This window comes from Plectropomus leopardus, chromosome 18 (assembly GCF_026936395.1).
Source record: "Plectropomus leopardus strain MGB_pleo_1.0 chromosome 18, ASM2693639v1, whole genome shotgun sequence".
Classification (NCBI taxonomy): Eukaryota; Metazoa; Chordata; class Actinopteri; order Perciformes; family Serranidae; genus Plectropomus; species Plectropomus leopardus.
This window is the reverse complement of record NC_142193.1, coordinates 335194-354879: the sequence shown is the minus strand read 5'-3', so window position 1 is coordinate 354879 and position 19686 is coordinate 335194. Positions and strand designations below refer to the sequence as shown.

The window sequence follows — 19686 nt, the reverse complement described above, 5'->3', positions numbered from 1 at the left end:
AAGTTATGCTACGTTGGCAACAAACTTGCCAGACGGGAAATGTTATGGAACCAGTAACCTTAATGCTAGATATAGGTAAGACATTGATTCTTATGTGTTAATTCACATACAAAGATGATCAAAGTAACATCAGTAACTATCCATCCATCCATCCATTTTCTTCCACTTATCCGGGGTCGGGTCGCGGGGGCAGCAGCCTAAGCAGGGAAACCCAGACTTCCCTCTCCCCGGCCACTTCGTCCAGCTCTTCCCGGGGGACCCCGAGGCGTTCCCAGGCCAGCTGTGAGACATAGTCTCTCCAGCGTGTCCTGGGTCTTCCCCGGGGCCTCCTACCGGTGGGACGTGCCCTGAACACCTCACCAGGGAGGCGTCCTGGAGGCATCCTAATGAGATGCCCGAGCCACCTCATATGGCTCTTCTCAACGCGGAGGAGCAGCGGCTCTACTCCGAGCTCCTCTCGGATGACCGAGCTTCTCACCCTATCGCTAAGGGAGAGTCCAGCCACCCTACGGAGGAAACTCATTTCGGCCGCTTGTACCCGCGATCTTGTTCTTTTGGTCACTACCCAAAGCTCGTGACCATAGGTGAGGGTAGGAACAAAGATCGACCGGTAAATCGAGAGCTTTGCCTTTCGACTCAGCTCCCTCTTCACCACGACAGACCGGTGCAGAGTCCGCATTACTGCAGACGCTGCACCGATCCACCTGTCGATCTCCCGTTCCATCCTTCCCTCACTCGTGAACAAGACCCCGAGGTACTTAAACTCTTCCACTTGGGGCAGGACTTCGTCCCCGATCCAGAGGGGTCACACCACCCTTTTCCGGCTGAGAACCATGGTCTCGGATTTGGAGGTGCTGATTCTCATCCCAGCCGCTTCACACTCGGCTGAGAACCGATCCAGTGAGAGCTGAAGGTCACGGCCCGATGAAGCCAACAGGACCACATCATCTGCAAAGAGCAGAGACCCAATCCTAAGGTCACCAAACCGGACCCCCTCAACACCCTGGCTGCGCCTAGAAATTCTGTCCATAAAAGTTATGAACAGAATCGGTGACAAAGGGCAGTCCTGGTGGAGTCCAACCCTGACAGGAAACGAGTTTGACTTACTGCCGGCAATAACCGGACCAAGCTCTGGCACCGGTTATACAGGGAACGGACAGCCCATATCAGGGAGTCCGAAACCCCATATTCCCGGAGAACCCCCCACAGGACTCCCCGAGGGACACGGTCGAATGCCTTCTCCAAGTCCACAAAGCACATGTGGACTGGTTGGGCAAACTCCCACGCACCCTCAAGGACCCTGCCAAGGGTCCAGAGCTGGTCCACAGTTCCACGACCAGGGCAAAAACCGCATTGCTCCTCCTGAATCCGGGGTTCGACTATCCGGCGGACCCTCCTTTCTAGTACCCCCGAATAGACCTTACCAGGGAGGCTGAGGAGTGTGATCCCCCTGTAGTTGGAACACACCCTCTGGCCCCCCTTCTTAAAAAGAGGGACCACCATCCCAGTCTGCCAGTCCAAGGGCACTGCCCCTGATGTCCACGCAATGTTGCAGAGTCGCGTCAGCCATGACAGCCCCACAACATCCAGGGCCTTGAGGAATTCCGGGCGGACCTCGTCCACCCCCGGGGCCCTGCCACCAAGGAGCTTTTTGACCACCTCGGTAACCTCAGCCCCAGAGATAAAGGAGCCCACCCCCGAGTCCCCAGGCCCTGCTTCCCCAACGGAAGGCGTGTCGGTGGGATTGAGGAGGTCTTCGAAGTATTCCTTCCACCAATCCACAACGTCCCGAGTCGAGGTCAGCAGTGCCCCGTCGCCACCATACACAGTGTTGACGGAGCACCGCTTCCCCTCCTCAGACACCGGATGGTGGTCCAGAACCTCTTTGAAGCCGCCCGGAAGTCGTTTTCCATGGCCTCGCTGAACTCTTCCCACGCCCGGGTTTTCGCCTCGGCAACCGCCGCTGCCGCACTCCACTTGGCCTGTCGGTACCTGTCTGCTGCCTCCGGAGTCCCATAACCTCTTTTACCCATAACTAGTTATTGTATTTGAAATAAGTGTCCGATGCCTTTGTAATGTATGGTGATGAAATAAACCCACTGTGATTAAACAATACTGAGTGCATTTTTCATTAACCACAGAACACGAGTGTGGATGTGTTCTTGTGTGGTTTCAATATTTTACATGTTGCTATTGTTAAAATTTAGTCATCTTGTTCATTTGCAAGAAAATGAGGCCATTGTTTTTTTTTTAACATAACAGTATGTACTTCAGTGTTGCTTACTGTTCTGCAATGGTCTCTGTCACAATGTCCTTGAGTGCTGAGTAGTTTAACAATGAAGCAAGAGAGCACTTTGTCTCTCTCTCTCTATCTCTCTCTCTCTCTCTCCCTCCCTGTGTGTGTGTGTGTGTGTGTGTGTGTGTGTGTGTGTGTGTGAGGTAGAGGCAAAGCTGCAGCTGCCAGAAGTGTGAAACAGGGCTGTATTTGCTCTAATCTGCTGCTTTTACAGTGCTGAGAATTGTGTCAACAATGGAGTCAGAGCGCATTCTGCTGGACAAACTATAGAATGCAACCATTTCAAGAGCACCCCAGCATCATTTCCTGCATTATATGAAGAAAGTTTTCCTATCAGCGCAATTGGTAAAATAAAATATGTGCAGGGGCTAATTTTGCTCTGTTATGTCTGTATAATAATAACAAGTCAATCGGATCAAATCTGGAGAAGATCGAAAAATTGCAAGCCCTGAAAATGGCCAAAAATACGCCAAAATTGCACATGCAAATCAAAATGGCTGACTTCCTGTTTGGCTGTTGCACATGCGTCCCAAGTTTTGTAGCTCTAGAGGAAATGTACTGCAGGGGCTGGTAGAGCCATTTTGGTACATCAATTCCAAAAAATCATGTCGGATATCACATTTTAGGATGTGGATGGAACTAAAAAAATTCGGTGTGTTTTCATGCATGCCTTGCCGCTCATAAAATGCTTTCTATTTTATGGTGAATAGTGTATTACCATGGCAACAGCGTGTGATGAAATCACAAAAGTATTTTTTCCACTGTATTATAAAAGTCTTTGCAGTAATATGACTGAATATGAGGTCGCTGGGGTTAACTTGCTCGCGGGGAAACATCAAAGTGTAAAAAAAAGTAACCTCCTGTGACCACTAGGTGGCGCTATGACTGTGATTCAAAATTCCACTGCAGGTGTCTTCAGGCCTGGACTCTCATCAAATGTCTGAAAATTTGTTCAGATCTGACCATCTGGGGTCAAGTTATGACAGTTTTTGATGTCATCTCGCTACATCAAAATTTGCTGTGGCATCACAGAAATGCCATTCAATGAAATGCCTCCAAGAGACTTTTTTGTAGGTCTTGGGCTTTTGAACATGATTCTTAAGTTTCTTAGCTCTGCATTAAACGGTCTGCAGGAGCTGCTTCGTTGAAATTTTTCTAGGGGGCGCACAAGAGCCATTTTTGCACATCAATCAAAAAAATCATATCAGTTATCACAATTTTGGACTTTTCATATCTGTGCCACTTTTGGTGAGTATTGGTGCATGACTTGGCCCTTAAAAAGTGCTTCCAGTTTTATGGCGACAGCTTTTGATGAAAACTCAAAAGTATTTTAACTGTTCATCATGAAAGTCTTTGCAGTATTATGAGAGCATTTGAGGTTGTAAAAAAAACTAACTTTCTGTTACCACTAGGTGGTGCTATGACTGTGACTCAAAATTGTGCTGCAGATGTGTTCAGGTCTGGACTCTCATCAAATGTGTGAAATTTTGTTAAGATCTGACCATTTGGGGTCAAGTTATGACAGTTTTTGATGTCGCAACATCGAAATTCGCCGTGGTGTCACGGGAACACCGTTCAACAAAAAACAGACAATATTCATTTTCCATCATCACCAGCATCTTAATGATTTTTGACACACATCTGAGATGAGCGTTTGATGAAAACACAAAAGTATTTTTTCTGTTCATCATGCAAGTCTTTGCAGTATTATGAGAGCATTTGAGGTGGCTTGGGTGTATCTGCGACAGGAGACACATTAAAGTGTAAAAAAAGTAATTTCCTGTTACCGCTAGGTGGCGTTCAACAAAAACGGACAATATTCATCTTCCATCATCACCAACATCTTATCATCTCTTTTTTGAGATAATTTTGAAATCAATCGAGTCAACGTGCTATGAACGGGACCTCTTAGTGTATAACTTTGTCTTTCCTGTGTCAATAGATGGCGCTTTCACTTTCAAACATGAGAAATTTGGAGCAGATTTGATCATGTAGAACTGAGTTAAAAACAATTTCCTGTTTGGTGGCGAAACATGTAACTTCTTGGCCCCATAAATCCACAGCACTGATCAAACACCAAAACTGCTCGCAATCTATGGTTGTCCACATCTGAGGGTGGGATTTCCAAATATTGAAGTCAATCCGTTGAAATCTGTAGTTTTTGATGTCATGTCGCAACATCGAAATTCGCCGTGGCGTCAGGGGAACACCATTCAACAAAAAAGGACAATATTAATTTTCCATCATCACCGACATCTTAATGATTTTTTTTTTTTAGATAATTTTGAAATCAATTGAGTTAACCTGCTAGGAACGGGACCTCTTAGTGTAAAACGTTGTCTTTCCTGTGTCAATAGGTGGCACTCTCACTATCGCGTGAAATTGTCATATAGATGTGCTCAGGGCAAGACTCTTATCAAGCATGTGAAGTTTGGGGCATTTTGGATTATGTACAATAGTTTTAAAAACTACTTCTAACACGTAACTTCTTGGCCCCATAACTTCCACACCGTTACACAAAAATGAAAACTGGTCGAAAACTAGGGTCGCCCACATCTGAAGGTGGGATTGCCAAATTTTGAAGTCAATCTGTTGAAATCTGTAGGACTATTGTTTCAAATTCCATCACCATGAAATCACAAAAAAGGACATTTCAATTCAAAATGGCTGACTTCCTGTTGGGTTTAGAGTATGGCTCCAAGAGGCTTTTTTGTCCATCCTGACATGCTCTATGTACCTCTAAATTTTCATCCCTCCACATAAAATGGTTTGCCGGGGCTGGCATTTAGGGGGCGCTACTGAGCTAATTTTTTGACACCTATATACGACACCTATAAAATACAAATATTTTCACCAGACCCCATAAGCATGCCACAATTCATGGGTTTTTGAGTATGACAAAGCCCTCAAAAAAGCAATTCATTAGGTAGAAGAAAAATAATAAGAATAAAAAGCAGAGCAATTACAATAGGTTCCTCGCACCCTTGGTGCTCCGGCCCTAATTATTAAAGCTATAAGCAGCAATAAACGGGCCCTCGCACCTCCGTGCACGTCGGGGCTACTTGCTGGATGCCGACTGATGTGGCCGTGTCTCTCTGAGAAAGTGCAACACTGCGCACAGCAGTGAATTAGTACTTCTTTCATGTAGTGCTAAGGCTGGAGATGACCTAAGTCACTTTAGCAAGTGTGTGTGTGTGTGTGTGTGTGTGCATGCATTGTGATCTGCCACTTACAACGCTGTTGTGGGCTAAGTCACAGCAACAAACATGGGAAAAAATGACAGTATATTTTTCCTATTTCCTGATGATCAAAATAAGGCTCTAAATGTGTCTGTCGTTGCTGCTAAATTATAACGCTGCAAAGAGGGTCTTGAGAATTGCTAAATACAGTAAAATCAGCTGGTAATGCTCTCCTCCTGCACCCTGGAACCTGAGGTCATCTTGTTCATTTACAGGAAGATGAGGCCATTGTTTTTTAATATATCAGTATGTATTTCAATGTTGCTTATCATAAAAAACACTCTGACTGACTGCACCACCGTCCACTATTCTGCAACGCACTCTCACAATGTCCTTGAGTGCTTAGAGTAGTTTAACAGTGAAGTAAGACAGCACTTTGACTCTCTCTCTCTCTTTCTCTTTCTGTGTGTCTGTGTGTGGTAGAGTCAAAGAATGGGTGAACAATGGAGTAAGAGCTCTGTCTAGTGGACAGCTATAGAAGACAACTATTTCTAAAAACCCCCAGCATCATTTCCTGTATTATATGGTCTGTGAACAGAGTTTTCCCATCAGCGCATTTGGGAAAAATATGAGCCGAGGCTGATTTGCTCCATTTTTTCTGTGAAAGGCTTGTATCAGGTGATAACATGGGTGTATTGAAAAATCTGTTGGGCTCTAGCAGAAATTGCAAATGTTTGTTAAAAAGATTAAATAAAGTTTATGTTGTTGGACTTTCTGTTGTGTTTAGGTCATGGCTCCAAAAGGCTTTTTTGTAGGTCTTGGGCTTTTACATAAGTTTCTTAAGTTTTGTAGCTATAGGTTTAACAGTTTGCCGGGACTGCTTCGCTGCAAATTAGTAGGTGTTGCTCCAGAGCACATTTTGGCCTATCACAGCAAAAAGAATCATATCAAATAACACATCATAGGACTATTGATGTGTATGCCATGTTTCATGAGTTTTTAAGCATCTTTAGCTCCTTAAACACAACTTCCTGTTTTATGGCGAAGAAAGCAGCAGAATGTCAACAGCGTTTGATGAAATCAAAAACGGCAAGCAATTTAACATCACCAACTTTAGGAAATACTGGTGTCCCGATTTGAAGTCAATCAGATGAATCTGTGTTTAATCAAAGAGACACTAAAATAACAAAAAATGTGAAAATTAAAATTAAAATGGCGCACTTCCTGTTGGGTTTAGGGCATGGCTCCAAGAGGCTTTTTTGTAGGTCTTGGGCTTTTGAACATGATTCTTAAGTTTCGTAGCTCGAGGTTAAATGGTCTGCGGGGGCTGCTTCATTGAAATTTTCTAGGGGGCGCACAAGAGCCATTTTTACACATTAATGCAAAAAAATCATATCATATATCACAATTTAGGACTTTTGATGTCTGTGCCCCTTTTGGTGAGTATTGGTGCATAAAATCATATCATATATCACAATTTAGGACTTTTGATGTCTGTGCCCCTTTTGGTGGGTATTGGTGCATGACTTGGCCCTCAAAAGGTGCTTCCTGTTTTATGGCGAATAGTACGTAATTATGGCGACAGCATTTGATGAAAACTCAAAAGTATTTTTACTGTTCATCATGAAAGTCTTTGCAGTATTATGTATCAGTATTATTATTCTGTGCATCATGAAAGTTTTTGCAGTATTTTGAGAGCATTTGAGGTTGTAAAAAAAAAACTAACTTTCTGTTACCACTAGGTGGCGCTATGACTGTGACTCAAAATTGTGCCACAGATGTGTTCAGGCCTGGACTCTCATTAAATGTGTGAAATTTTGTTAAGATCTGACCATTTGGGGTCAAGTTATGACAGTTTTTGATGTCGCAACTTGAAATTCACCGTAGTGTCACGGGAACACCGTTCAACAAAAAACAGACAATATTCATTTTCCATCATCACCAGCATCTTGATTTTTTGACACACGTCTGAGATCAATTAATTCAACCTGCTAGGAGCTGGACCTCTCAGTGTGAAACTTTGTCTTTCCATCAAATTTGTGAGGCATTTTGGATCATGTACAATAGTTTTAAAAACTACTTCCTGTTTGGTGGCGAAACATGTAACTTCTTTGCCTCATAACTTCCACACAGTTACACAAAAATGAAATCTGGTCGCAGACTGGGGTCGCCCACCTCTGAAGGTGGGATTTCCAAATTTGAAGTCAATCCGTTGAAATTTGTAAGACTATTGTTTCAAATTCCATCACCATGAAATCGCAAAAAAAATGACATTTCAAATCAAAATGGCAGACTTCCTGTGTAGTATGGCTCCAAGAGGCTTTTTTGTTTTTTTCATAAAAGTTTTCACCAGAGTTTTCGAGTATGATAATGCCCTCAAAAAAGCAATTTGACAAAATAATGATAATAATAATAATAATAATAATAATAATAATAATAAACGGACCAATTACAATAGGGTCCTCATGCCATTCAGTGCTCGGGCCCTAATAAAAATCAGAGCAATTACAAAAGGGTCCTCGCACTGTTCAGTGCTCGGGCCCTAATAATAAGATTAAAGCTGCAAGCAGCGATGAACGGGCCCTCACACCCCCACTCAAGTCAAGGCTACTGTAAAGACTCTGAGTGATGCAATCATCCATTTCAGGGAAACTTGGAAAAGGTATGTAGAGACTTTGGACCTTTTGATGGAGATATTTCACATGGTGAATTACTTCCTTTGGACACACAAAATTTGTCATCCTGGTCTACATCACTTGTCGAACAAAACATGTAAACTTCATGAAAATCAAGGATAGTTGTGGTACGAGGTGTACTCAGTGGCGTACTCACCAAGCCACAGTAGGTGGCTTAATCAAAGGTCAGTATCAAAGGACATGTTGATATGTTCAGGGCTGCAGCCTGACCACAACTGTGGAATCTGGGGCCAATTGCTCGATGTAAAGTGAAGTTACAACAACCTCCTTTTTGGCGGCCACCACAGCATCTCCAGCAATCCTGGAAAACCTATTCTTCAGAGTATAGGTTTTCCATCATTAAGGTCTTAAAGGTTTTGTCACCAGATTTGAAGTTAATCGTATACAGTCTGTAGGAGCATTCCATCAAAGAAGAAAGCTTGTAATTTCCATGACATTTCATGTTGCCAGTAGGGGGCACTAAAAGTAATGGTTATGGTTGTCATGTAGATGTGTTCAGGGCAATACAGGCCAAAAAATGGTCAAAAACACACCAAAATCTCATATTCAATTCAAAATGGCCAACTTCCTGTTGGGTTTAGGGTATGGGTCCAAGAGGCTTTTTTGTAGGTCTTGGGCTGTTGCACATGCCTCCCAGGTTTTGTAGCTCTAGGTGAAATGTCCTGCAGGGGCTGCTTCGCTGAAATCTGTAGGGGGTGATACACAGCCATTTTTGCACATCAGTGCAAAAAAAATCATATCAAATATCACATTTTAGGACTTCTGATGTGTGTGCTCAGTTTGGTGAGTTTTGTGGGGCTATGAGTAAGATTCAAAATTGCACTGCAGATGTCTTCAGACCTGGACTCTTATCATATCTGTGAAATTTTGTAAAGATCTGACCATCTGGGGCGCAGTTACAACAGTTTTTGATGTCATGTCGAAGCATCGAAATTGTCCACCCAACTTCGGTAACGCCTTTCAATGAAAACTCTCAATATTCATGTTCAAGCATCATCAACGTCTTAAAGATTTTTTGAGACCATTTTGAGATCAATCGAGTCAACCTGCTAGGAGCTGGACATCTTACTGCAAAGCTTTGCCTTTCTTGTGCCAATATCTGGCACTCTCACTGTCGCTTAAAATTGTCATATAGATGTGTTCGGGGGGGACTCCTATCAAACGTGAAGTTTGGGTCAGGTTGGACCATTTACAGCAGAGTTACATACCACTTCCTGTTTACTTCCTGTTTCATGGCAGATCATGCAAATTAGATGCCTCATACAGATCACATGGTGTGATGAAAACTCATGATTTGAACAACTTTTGCTGTCAAAGGTCTTGTGAAGGTAGCCATAACATTTGAAGTCAATCTGATGAAAGCTCTAGGAGAAGTTCTCAAGATTACAACCCCTGAAAATGGCCAAAAATACACCAAAATTACAATTTCAAATCAAAATGGCTGACTTCCAGTTGGTTTTTTGATTATGGCCCCAAGAGACTTTTTGTAGGTACTGGGGTGTTGCACAGGCCTCCAAAGTTTCACAGCTCTAGGTAAAACATACTGTGGGGGCTGCTTCGTTGAAAATCAGTAGGGGCTCAACTGATACATTTCCTCCCACCCATGCACGAGACCATTAAAATATCAAATTTTTCACCAGACCTGATAAGTCTGCAAAGTTTCATGACTGTTTGAATATGTTAAAGCCCTCAAAAGGCAATTCATTTGAGAGATAAATAATAATAAGAAGAATTCCTTCAGTTTCAAGAGGGTCCTCGCGCCGTTCAGTGCTCTGGCCCTAATAATTCCTTCGGTTTCAAGAGGGTCCTCGCACCATTTAGTGATCGGGCCCTAAAAAAACAGACTTATTTCAATAGGGTCCTTGCACCCTTCAGTGCTCCAGCCCTAATAAAAAGTGGATTAATTACAATAGGGTGCTCACACTGTTTGGTGCTCGGGCCCTAATAATAAGAATTCCTTCGGTTACAATTAGGTTTTTTTGTGTTGTTTTTTTGTTTAATGTTGTTTTAACTGAAACATTGATTGCTATATATTTATTATTTTAATTGTTTACCTTCCTGATGGCACATCAGCTTTAGAGGCTTCTCTGTATTCGCCACTGCTCCAGATAAATTCACTACTCCACTAACCATGACTCTCCTTGATTGGATATCAATATTGTGTTGAGGCACCACAGTGAAGATTGTAGTATAACAACAGGAATTAAATGTTTTGTAAATTAATGTTAATAGGTTGTTGTTAATTCAAAGATTAAATTGTTCTTTTTGTCACTTTGAAAAAAAATTTTGTATGAAAAACATCAAAGAAAGTAACTAAATAATTTAATAATTTATAAAATTATTCAAAAAGTTGGCACAAGAACTATTCAATAAAGGGGAAACATGTATACCCTAAATGGGCAATTATATCATGAAATACAAACTTTAATTTGGAAACTAAAGCTCATATTTACATACTAAATAAATACTCAATATACTAAATTTGTTCTGTAGAGCGCAGACCTCTGCTAAGAAGTGCGCAAACCAGTAATCGTGGCTTTGAGCTTTATCACCATGAAGTGCCAGACTTACAGTTTATATCATTTTTGTTTAAAATTTTCATGCTTAGTTGCTTGCTGACTCTAACCTATTCTGGGTTGCTCTATTCTCGTTTGCTGTATTATTTAATGAATTAATTAATTTGAAAGCACCTTACTGTATTTTGCCTTTATGAGAGTAATCAAATGAGGAGAATACTCAGCTGTGTTGTTATCAACACATCCAGCAGTGGAGAGCAGCCCTTCACTGTTAGCTCCAGGGAAAGATGCTTTCAGGCCAGGCACAGGGTTTTTGAGGTGAATCAGACTGAGCAATGAATTATTTTCTTCACCACAGATGTTTTTATTTGTTGAATGCTGCAGTGTGTATTGCAGGCAGTCTTGTTGTTAATGTTCCTGCTGTTTGCTGTTCTGCCCAGTTAATGTCAGAGATCATCTGATTGCTGCTCTGCTCAGTTAATGTTTGTCGCTGAACGATGGTGTAGAAAGTATTCACAATATGCTTAATCGCTTCCTTTTGTGAGGATGAATTACAAGTTAACTCTAGCATGTCTGCCCAGGTGCTGCACTGCCCTTGCAATTGAGTTTCGCCTCTTTCATTCCGTCAACATCATGTCATGAACAAATCTTTAGATCATTCTTTACTGACATTTGTGAGTCCATGCTGAATTTTCCATGTTCACACAGGGATCCATCTAAGAATGTATTATTTCTCCCATGTCTAATACTGTGAGTCTAGTACCCTGATATATAAAAGGGTATGTGGTAAGGTGGAGCTTGTTACACTGAACGTGACACTTTCAGTAAAAAGGGGAACTCTCATTGTGACAGGACTGTTATGCAGTTGTTCGTGGTGGAGCAGAAGAGACCCAGACACTTCTGCAGAATCGCTTTGACCACATCTTCTACACAGGTAAAAGCCTCTAAGAAGGATCCGATCTCTGTATGTCATCTGTCCTATTGTAGATGATGATGATCTCTGCTATTAACAGATTTAAGCGTTGACAAAGGTTAGAAGGTTATAGAGATATGTATGCTCACTGTGTAAATTTAGACTGCAAATTTGCAACATAATTACATCTATGGTCTGGTTTCAGCTGCAACATGCCTGCAGCAGCTAACAATTATCGCTTACCTTATGCTTCAGCTCAGTAAAAATAACACTTGTTACATAAATATTTTACAACAAACAAGATGACACTAGCGGTAAACACTTCTGTAAAGTCTATAAAGGGTTAAATCAGCGAGCTGTGGTGTAAAGCCGGCGCTAATAGAGTGGTGAAGGGATGAGGTTTTTTTGTAGGCCAACCAGGAAATTTGTATCACACTGGTTCCCTTGTTAAAAACCTTATGGGATTTTGAATGGGATTTTCGATTATTGCCAAAAATAAGCTCTGTGACAAACACAAGTTTATGATACTTACATGTTTTGTCCAGCATGATAATCTTTACAGATGAACACCACTTTTGTGTGTTTTGAAGCATAAATAAAATCACCAGAAGCAAAAAGCTATTGTTAGGCAATGAATGAACTATATCGTGGTTGCACGACTTAAACAACACCACCCCAAATAGTTCAACTTCTCTGTAAAAACACATTAAAACACAAATGAGAAATATTTGAAGCAGATAAATCTACAAGTTAGGGGCGTGACTGTTGCTATAAAGCTGTAACGGCGGGCGAGTGGGTTGAATGGGTTTCTGTGTCCAGTGTGATGTCGTCCAAAGTCCCCCCATACACTATAGTCCGACTTAGCCACTTGTTAGCAACCGCCATTTTTAAGATGCGTAAACCTTAAAAGTTCAAAAATTGGGTTTGTACGGATGTATTTTATGTTGCAGAACAAAACTTCTAAGTATCTTTAGCCTGTGTTAAGCACAGGCCTTATTTAAGATTTCTTTTATCAAAAACCCATTCAAAAAGCATATAGACTCTGAGACGAGGGAACCGGAAGGGCAAAAAGGCTAATGGGCTTCCACGTCTTAAGACTCATTACTTCACCACTCTATTTGAACAGGTGGCAGCAGCAATCTTCACCGGTCAAACAGTCTCTCACAGTATTTTAAAGTCCAGGGTCTTACTGGGTTCCTCTCTGGTCTCTGTAGATTCATCCACTCTACGAGTTTCATTGCATGTCACAACCAGTGAGGAACTCTGTGTTCTCCTACCATGTTTGGTGATAGCATGCTATTGTTAGCTTTTTCCGGCTGTCTTCCTGTGCGTCACTTTGAAGTGCTCTGGAACCTACCAGTTCCAGGTTCCGGTCTGCTCACTGAATGTCCTCTCCTCCTTCATCATGAACTTCCAGAAATTTCTGTTTTACTTCACAGTGCCACAGCAAGATACCTTGAGTACTGGCAGCCAAATTGTTATAACATGTAGAACCTACATTCACGCTCACCAGAGGATATGCTTTCTCTACTTTAGACACTGACTTTTGAGCCCTGTCTTTTAGGTTCTCAGACTGTGGCACGCAAAATCCTGCAGGCAGCCTTGGTCCACTTGACCCCAGTGACATTGGAACTGGGCGGCAAGTGTCCATGCATCATATATGGACAGGTAAACATTGCAGGAGCTGCTCGCCGATTGGTGTGGGCAAAGTTTTTCAACGCTGGCCAGAGCTGTGTGGCCCCAGACTACGTGCTGTGCACGCAGTCCACCCGGGATGCTCTGGTGCCTGCACTTCGTGAGACCCTGGAGGAATTTTACAGCAAGGAGCCTCAAACCTGTCCTGACCTGTCCCGCATAGTTTCACCCCGACACTGGACGCGACTGATGGAACTGCTTGGGAGGTCCAGCGGCAAGGTTGTTTTGGGAGGAGAGAGCAACCAGGGGAACAAGTACATAGGTGGGTAAGAAGTAATAATGTACAGACAGTGTAACTTTAGATAAGAAATTGACCACAGTTGTCTGAATGTGCCATCATGAGTAAAGTATCTCACTATTTTATTTGGTATCTCAGTATGAGATATAGAGACTGCTGTATGGCTAGACAAGCTCACCTCGAACACTGGTATTAAAAACCCTGCCAGATAGACAGGCACAGTTGGTACTGAACCTACGCTTAAAACTGTATGAGACCATGTCTGGTGAAAGTGTGGGGTGTCGCCCAGGAGGCAGCTGCATATATCTCTTCAACAGAAACGCCTTGAAAGAATGTTTCAAGACTTGGCCATACCACAAGTGGAGTGAGCACACAGATCAACGGGGCGGTACGACGACACCGGGTTAAAAACAATGGGCACAAACGCGGGATTGGGTTTTAGCAAAAACGTCAAATCACCCATGGAAAATTGCATACATGATGGAGTAATAAAGCCATTTTAAAGGAGAGCATCTTTAGGTCCACCTGCTGCAACGGCTTGAAAGGCGGGCATGACAACACATCTAGCACCATGGAAATATCCCATAGGGTTGTTGGGCTCCTTGATACTGGCCGAAAGTGCCGCATTCCTTTCAGAAACTGACAAATAAGGGGATGTTGACCTGCTGTTTTATTCCCATAGCGTACATAGCACACTGATATAGCGGCCAAGTATACTTTGACAGTAGAGAAAGCTAGACCCTTGCCAGTGTTTCCCTGGCTAGCGGGGAGCTATCAGAATTAGAGCAAGACCCCTTTCTTGCACCCTGGCGAGAGTAGAGGTCATCAGCTCTAATGGGGCTAAGGCGTACAGGAGGACACATGGCTCTGATCAGTCAGGGAATAAAACACTTGAGTGTTCTCCTCTGATGCAAAGAGGTCTATCGCGGCCTGACCATATCTGTCCCACAATTTTGTCACTACTTCGCTGCTGAGTATCCAGCGGCTATAGCCAGGATTGCCTCTGAAGAGCAAGTCTGCCCCTCGGTTCAAGATGCCTGACACGTGCGTGGTTCTCAGCGATAACAAGTGAGAGCTGCTCCACACAATCATTCTGCGTGCCAACGTGTGCAGATGACGTAAGCGCAGCCCGCCTTGTGTGTTGATATATGCCACCACAGTGGTGTTGTCCGTTCTCACCAAAACATGCTGTCCCTTCAGGGAAGGGAAGAAATGTTTCAGTGCTAGTGAGATGGCATGGAGTTCCAGGCAGTTTGTGTGAACAAACTGCATCTGTGAGCTCCATGTGTCATTCACTGTTCTGCCGTTGTGTGTGGCACCCCAGCCCGCAAGAGAGGCATCTGTTGTAATAGCTTTCCTCTTCAGGATCATTCTCAAAGGCAAAGCGGAGATATTGTTTGTGATGGGGATAAATATAGATGTGAAAATAAGCATCCTTTAGGTCTATGGATATAAACTAATTGCCCGGACGCATAAAGCGTGTCAGAGCCAAGTGTTACCATTCTGATGTGTACTTTCTCATGTACAGATGTGCTCATAAGTTTACATACCCTGGCAGAATTTGTGATTTTTTTGGCCATATTTCAGAGAATATGAATGATAATACAAAAACCTTCTTTTACTTATAGTTAGCGGTTGGGTGAAGCCATTTATTATCAAACTATTGTGTTTGCCCTTTTTAAATCATAATGACAACAGAAACTACCCAAATGACCCTGATCAAAAGATTGCATACCCTGTAGGTTATGGCCTAATAACATAAACACAAGTTGACACAAATGAGTTTAAATGGCCACTAAAGGTAACCATCCTCGCCTATGATCTGTTTGCTTGTAATTAGTGTGTGTGTATAAAAAGTCAGTGAGTTTCTGGCTCCTGACAGACCTCTGCATGTTTCACCGAGTGTTGCACTGACGTTGTTGGATTGCAAGCCATGGGGAAAGCAAAAGAATTATCAAAAGATCCATGGGAGAAGGTAGTTGAACTTTATAAAACAGGAAAAGGATAGAAAAAGATATCCAAGGAATTGAGAATGCCAGTCAGCAGTGTTCAAACTCTAATTAAGAAGTGGAAAATGAGGGGTTCTGTTGAAACCAAGCCACAGTCAGGTAGACCAACAAAAATTTTGGCCACAACTGTCAGGAAAATTGTTCAGGATGCAAAGAAAAACCCACCAATAACTTCAGCTGACATACAGGACTCTCTGAAAAAAAGTGTTGTGGCTGTTTCAAGGTGCACAAAAAGGAGGCACTTGAAAAAAAAAAATGGGGTGCATGGTAGAGTCGCCAGAAGAAAGCCATTATTACACCAATGCCACTTACACTCACACTCACCCCACTTACAATACGCCAAACAGCACAGAGACAAGCCGCAAACTTCTGGAACAAAGTAATTTGGAGTGATGAGACCAAAATGGAACTTTATGGCCACAACCATAAACGCTACCTTTGGGGAGGAGTCAACAAGGCCTATGATGAAAATTACACCATTCCTACTGTGAAACATGGAGGTGGATCGCTGATGTTTTGGGGATGTGTGAGCTACAAAGGCACAGGGAACTTGGTCAAAATTGATGGCAAGATGAATGCAGCATGTTATCAGAAAATACTGGAGGAAAATTTGCGCTCATCAGCCCAGGAGCTGTGCATGGGATGTTCTTGGACATTCCAGCATGACAATGATCTAAAACACAAGGCCAAGTCGACGTGTCATTTGCTACAGCAGAAAAAAGTGAAGGTTATGCAGTGGCCATCTCAGTCTCCTGACCTTAATATTATTGAGCCACTCTGGGGAGATCTCAAACGTGCAGTTCATGCAAGACAGCACAAGAATTCACAGGAACTGGAGACTTTTTGCCAGGAAGAATGGGCAGCTTTACCATTTGAGAAAATGAAGTGCCTCATCCACAACTACCAAAAGACTTCAAGCTGTAATTGATGTTAAAGGGGGCAATACACAGTATTAAGAACTAGGGTATGTAAACTTTTGATCAGGGTCATTTGGGTAGTTTCTTTTGTCATTATGATTTAAAAAGAGCAAACACAATAGTTTGATAATAAATGGCTTCACCCAACCACTAACCATGAGTGAAAGAAAAGTTTTTGTATTATTATTCATATTCTCTGAAAAATGGCCAAAAAATCACAAACTCTGCCAGGGTACAAGTGTATTTGTTCAGAGCACACAGGTCTAAAATTGGCTGTAGACGCCCACCCTTTTTCGGAACCAGAAGACACCTTGAATAGAAGCCACATCAGCTCTGCTCCGGCAGTACCATTTGAATAGCTCCCATGTTTTGCAGAGTTATGATTTCGTCTTGCAAAATGTGAGCTTTTTCCCCCTGAGCCCGTGGCTGTACTATCTCATTGAAACGGGAGTCTATAGCCCCATGTTTGCCAGGGTGCAGTGGGGGAGGGGGTGGCAATTTCCAAGGGAGACACAGTTGCAATGCTTCATCGTCCCTCTTCTTCTCCTCGCAACATTTCTGCATGGTGGCTATCACCAGGCTGAAAAAGCCTTTCAGGCCCACTGGAACGTCGAGGAGTTGAGTTTTCTCCGTCAGTTTTGACTGAAAGCAATCAACTTTGGGGAGGGTGGAGCCAGCAGAGGTCATGGTGGACTTCTGTGTGGTGTGCAAATGGGACACCAGGAGGGGCTCGACCGGAGGCAGGTGAGAGAATCCTGTCTCCTCCATCTCGATCCAGTCCAACATGGAACCTCCCTGGATGGATTTTTTGGTGGAGAGTGTATTGCTCCAGGACCGGGTCGCCTCCTCCAGGCACTTGGGGGAAATCAGCAGTAGCTGTCTTGTAGAGATTTTGGCCTTGGAGAGCTGTTTACCCTCTAAGCGGGACTTGGAGGTCTCGGTGAGGGCTTTGGGCCATGCAATACCAAGCTTTGCAGCTGCCCTCTTACAAGCCTTGTGCAGATCTGCTCTCGCTGTTGGGTTTGGAGATTCGCTGCACGCACTACCAGTAGCTGCTGGCTGTGAAGATGGCAAGAGGGTAAAAGTTCTGATGACCTCATCCTCGTCAGAGCCGGGGCTAATGGGCTTGTCCCCTGAGTTGGAGTGATCCCCGTCAATGTTAACGTGCTCCACCATAAGGCTAGCCTCATACTCGTAGGGGTCAGTCAGCGGGGCAACAGCGTCGTGCTGTTCACCCCAGCTGGCACCCAAAGGGCTGGCTTGTCTCTGGGTGCTCTCTTCCAACTCTTGTGACAGGGGAATGGCTACCCCCACAGTAGGATCTGCCATTGACAGGCTAGCTTGCGACATTGAGTCTTCAACGAGAGCCGCGCACAATGCTCACAGTTAACTGGAGATGCTAGCATGTCCTGGATGTGTTCCAGCCCCAGACACACTGAGCACACAGAGTGGGTGTCTGCCCCAGCTATCTTGTTACCGCATGTGCACACTCTAGCCGGAAGCTAACCTTTATTCATGGTGAGGGAAGGTAGCTCCATAGTTGAAGTAGCTCTGTGAAAGGGAGAAGCAGTCATCAACTAGCTTGGTGGCTAGCTGTAGCAGCTACTGTTTGGTGACAGCCCAGCTACTAAACCCAGATAGCTATGCAGCAGTAGGTAGCGTTCACCGATGTAGGTGTTAGCTTGCTCTGTGAACAGTGTTGCTTGCCCATTAGCTGCACCCACCGTCTGAGAGGTTGCTTCTAGGAGCGAGAAGAGGTTTTAGATTGAAGAGATAGTGTCACTTCAGGATCTTATAGTAGGAGAGCAGACATCCCATTTGTCTGCTAGTCAGGACTGGCATAGTGTAAAAGATCTTCTGGGGTACAGTGCAGGAGCATGGAGCATGTCCCATGGTGAGATACCCAAACGAATGTTTAAAGAGAACAGCCTGTTTATGAAAATAAACACGTGTCATTTCATTCACCATTATGAGGAGACTACTGCTGCAGGAGTGTGAGATCTACACCAGGGACACACACAATTACAGAGCTAACTGTTAGCATCACACAGCTAACACAATAAAGGTTAGAAAGGATTTAACAAGTGTCAATCCATTGCATGACTTTGTTGGGATGTTTAACAGCTGCTGTCGTATTAGCATGCTAACCTGGTAGATGTTTAATTGACTGTTGGAGAGTGGCTACAGAGATGGTCCTTCAGCTGCAACTAACCTGTGTTAAAGCACCAACAGAAAGTTTGCTTATCCAGTTAGTTATGCTTATTACAGTGTATGCACTTTAAATAAGTGCTTCCTCAAAGGCCCACCATTTTGCCCCCTTTTACGGACGTGCAAGAAACTTGGTGGGTGGTCATTGTGAAAAGTATTTGTTTGACTGTGGCTATGTGTTTTTTTCTGATCTTGCTTTATATTAGATTTGATTAGCTCCATCACACAACAGTAGATACCAATTTCGGTATTGATGTAAGTAAGTAATTAAGTAAATTTATTTATATAGCACTTCTCACAGAGAGGACTCACAAAGTGCTTTACAAAGGATAAAAGATATACAAAGTACAATAGAATATAGAATGCGCTAACAATTTGATGTAGTCAAAATCAGAAAAATAAAGATGACAATACTGTCTTCCCATGAACCAAATTACCTTTTAAAAAATTATTAAAAAAGTGAAAACTTTTTTGGCTGCTGATTACAGGACCGCCATCAGGCCGATTGGGATCAAGTTTGATGTGAAACATTAGGCAATCATTTCCAGTTATGGTGCCAAGTTTCATGTCTCCAGCTTGCTCCAGTTTACAGCAAATTGAGCATAGGCTTTATATAGCATATAATGCTAAATATGCCACATCCTCATGCACCAATCGATATGATACCTTGTGATACCTTAGTACTTGCCCTCAGAGTATGTGTTCCAGATTTGGTGAAATTCTGTCTAGCTACATATTATTAAGGTAAACATTTTTGGTATAAATGGCACCGTTAACATGGACTGAAGGTATCTACAAAGATTTATGATGATTGGACAAATCGTTAATGAGGAATTTTGTGTAAGCCCTGCCCTTTGTAAAGACTGTTTGATTAATAGTGGCAATGTTTTATGACCAGTCTACCTTATTTATAACAGAAATATGTGCTTCAACGCCACGATGGGGTATACAAAATCTATTGATAAAGTAAAAATCCTAAAAGCAGATGGCACATAACTGCATTTTGCATTATGCAAATG

General features: G+C 43.0%; 1 protein-coding gene across 1 annotated transcript in view; it reads left to right on the top strand.

Annotated features, from left to right (window-relative positions):
- The window catches only part of aldh3b1 (aldehyde dehydrogenase 3 family, member B1), a 45105-nt gene that overhangs the window by 19795 nt on the left and 5624 nt on the right, over nt 1-19686 (top strand). The window contains exons 6-7 of the mRNA XM_042504475.2: nt 11540-11621; nt 13165-13557. Of these exons, the coding sequence (XP_042360409.1) occupies nt 11540-11621; nt 13165-13557 (475 nt within the window). The remainder of the gene's footprint in view (nt 1-11539; nt 11622-13164; nt 13558-19686) is intronic.